Source organism: Aplysia californica, unplaced genomic scaffold (genome assembly GCF_000002075.1).
Source record: "Aplysia californica isolate F4 #8 unplaced genomic scaffold, AplCal3.0 scaffold00688, whole genome shotgun sequence".
NCBI lineage: Eukaryota > Metazoa > Mollusca > Gastropoda > Aplysiida > Aplysiidae > Aplysia > Aplysia californica.
Genome location: NW_004797958.1, coordinates 319,408 through 322,476, shown reverse-complemented (window position 1 = coordinate 322,476; position 3,069 = coordinate 319,408). Strand labels below are relative to the sequence as shown.

The 3,069-nt window shown below is 44.1% G+C and overlaps 1 protein-coding gene across 1 annotated transcript in view; it reads right to left on the bottom strand.

Moving 5' to 3' along the window:
* Positions 1-2,256: 2,256 nt before the first annotated feature.
* The window catches only part of LOC106013150, a gene marked incomplete at its 3' end in the record, with an annotated part of 3,530 nt that continues 2,717 nt past the window's right edge, over positions 2,257-3,069 (bottom strand). Inside the window, 1 exon segment of the mRNA XM_013088121.1 lies at positions 2,257-2,509. Coding sequence (XP_012943575.1) covers positions 2,257-2,509 — 253 coding nt within the window.

Below are 3,069 nucleotides of genomic sequence, written 5' to 3'. Positions count from 1 at the left end.
CTGAGCCCAGAGGAGGGGGGGACAAGGAGGTGAGGGGTGGGGCCAGAAAGTGGAGACGAAAGTAGACGACAAAATATTGTTAGAGAGCAGGAAAGGATGTGAAAGGAGAATTTTTTAATTAAGAGAAGAAAATTTCCCGTCATTATCCGGATTCCTCGTACCCGCCCCCTTTTTGACTTACTTAGAGGTGAACACCTTAACCTCTATACCATGAGAGCTCCCTCGGGTACTTTAAAAAAGAAGCTTAACTTCCTTAATATTTGTGAAGATTTTCTATAGATTTCTTTATCTGAAACTTTAAAAGAAGAGGCGTGACTTCCTTAATATTTGTGAAGATTTTCTATAGATTTCTTTATCTGAAATTTTAAAAGAAGAGGCGTAACTTCCTTAAACTCTTTGAATCCGGATCGCCACTAAAGTGGTGTTTTGGGGGCACGGATCTCGTCCTCCCCAAGATCTTCACGTGGTCTTTTTCTACATATTATACTACCTATGCTCACCCATATCGTGATTTTCTACCACATTGTGACTAGTTTGAGTACTTACATAAACAAATCGATCAACTGACTTAATTATAGCCGATTTAGGATAACACGCCAGGCGCCTGCATGCGTAAAATTGTGGAATCTCTAGCGTACTGAAAGAATTAATATTTGCGGAGATTTTCTATTGATTTCTTCATCTGAAACTTTAAAAGGCAGCACAGGCAACAATGCCGTCATAATCATTGCCTTTCTCACCCTGCACCGGGGTATAGGCCACGAACAAGCACTTGCGCTCATAATTATTATGACCGTATGCAGTTGCGAGCGCCGTAAAACTTACTAAACTAAAGGACAAACACTTTCCACCTTTCTCTATCATGTGCTAGCCTCTTGACGACATTCCATGTCTTCCCAGTTTTCTACACATCAATTTCAGAGATTCCTCTCGGCTTTGTCCACCGTCCGTCATTGTTCCTGCTGATGCTGAAGCTTCTCCGTCTCCCAAGATCGAAAAAATAAAAAGACTAGTTTGTCCGTGATTCTGTAACTGACTGTTTTTACTGATCCGGGTAGTTGGCCCACCTCAAACTGGCACTTTTCGGGGGACCAGACTTATGCACCTTTTTGTGGCGTGGGTGGCCTAGTGGTTAGGCTCTCGGACTCGCAACCGTAAGGTCGTTGGTTCGAATCCCGTGAAGGGTCCGACCTTGTGTCCTTGGGGGAGGCACTTTGCACAAATTTTCCTCACTTCACCCAGGTGGAAATGGATACCAGGCTATAGACAGTGAACGATCTTGTCAGTTTGATAGTGTTTGAGCGCGTGAAATCCGCAGCTTGCACTGTATGCTTCCGCGGAAGCCGAGAATGTTTCCGAGTGTTTTCGGTGGGTCTGCTGGGGTAATAATAGTTGTAAAGCGCATAGAGCATGCTCTTGGGCATGGATATGCGCTATATAAAAATGCAATTATTATTATTATTATTACTAATCGCCTCTTACGACACGCAGTATCACGGCAGCTACATTCTGTGCTCCCCCATAGTAAGTAAACCTATGGGGGCCCCCACAGGCAACAATGTGCATGCTATCAAAAACGAAAATTCGTGTTTCTGATTTGTGGGAACTGGTGAAAATAATGTGCTGATCGGACTTATGTGTTGGCAACGTCGACAAAGATTTAAAGCAGTGTTTCGGGCCGTAGCCTATCATATTATGACATATCTGTATTGCAAGTGTCTTTAGTCTTAAGTCTAACTTTCACTAAAACTGTCGCGACGTGGTGGCATCAAGCACTTGTCAATTTTTGGGCATATTGAGTTATTGGTATCATCTTAAAGTTTGTTCATCTGTCTTGCTTTCAATGAAAAAATGACCCATCTGTCTTCAATAGAAGAGGAGATATTTCGGATTGAAGGAGGTGGGGGGTCACCTGGTCTCAGTGATAAAACTAGCGGGAAAATGAATGCCAAAGTTTGGTAACTTCCAAAGCTGGAGAGTCCGTGGAAACTGTAAAATTTACTTTCTCGTGCCTTTAATCAGCGTTTTTCGGTTTTAAAAAAACCCTCACAGGAATTTGTTTCTATAAAGACATAAAAGGTGTTGACCCAAAAAAACAAAAATGTTATAAAAATTGCTAAGCTGGAAGAAAAAACAAAAATGTTATAAAAATTGCTAAGCGGGAAGAAAATGCCGTTCGCTTCGATTTCATTATTTTGACGAGCGCCTGATTCCATCACGATGCCTCACACCACTAGATCTCTGCCTACGTACGTACCTCCCTTCAGGTATCCAACTGGCACGTCATTTCTGAGCACTTTCAGAGCCACGGGGTCGGTGAGGCTCACAGTTGTCACCTTGAGAAGAATCAGGTAGAGGCCCCCGGTTCTAACATTGAATAATTTGTCGTCGTGCGAGTACCAAAAGCCATAGCCAGCCATGCTCCTTGCGCCGTCAAAATGCACTGCCGTGGAGGCAATCTGGTCTTGGCGACTGTACAAGTAGGTCATTAGAGAATTCACGCTTTGCTCTGAGGACAGAAAGTGTGAGTGAGTGAGTGTGTGTGTGTCTTGTCTGTATGTATGTATAGTATAAGGTTTTACGGCGCTCGCAACTGCTAAAGTCTTGTCTGTCTGTGTGTGTGCTCGCGTGCGTGCGTAATGTGAGTGTGTGTGTCTGTGTGTGTGTGTGTGTGTGTGTGAGGGCTGATTGATGAATGGGACAAAGTGACGGGTAGTCTATGTCCGGCATGTTTAGTACTTGATCCTGTGTTTACCTCAATGTGTGTGTGTGTGTGTGTTTGTGTGTGTGTGAGGGCTGATTGATGAATGGGACAAAGTGACGGGTAGTCTATGTCCGGCATGTTTAGTACTTGATCCTGTGTTTACCTCAATGTGTGTGTGTGTGTGTGTTTGTGTGTGTGTGAGGGCTGATTGATGAATGGGACAAAGTGACGGGTAGTCTATGTCTGGCATGTCTAGTACTTGATCCAGTGTTTACCTCAATGTCCATTAGTGCAGCACTCGTCTCTACCGTCCGCCCACACGTCTCTTTCGCCCCCCTCTCTGTCTGTCCGTTTGTCTGTCTGTC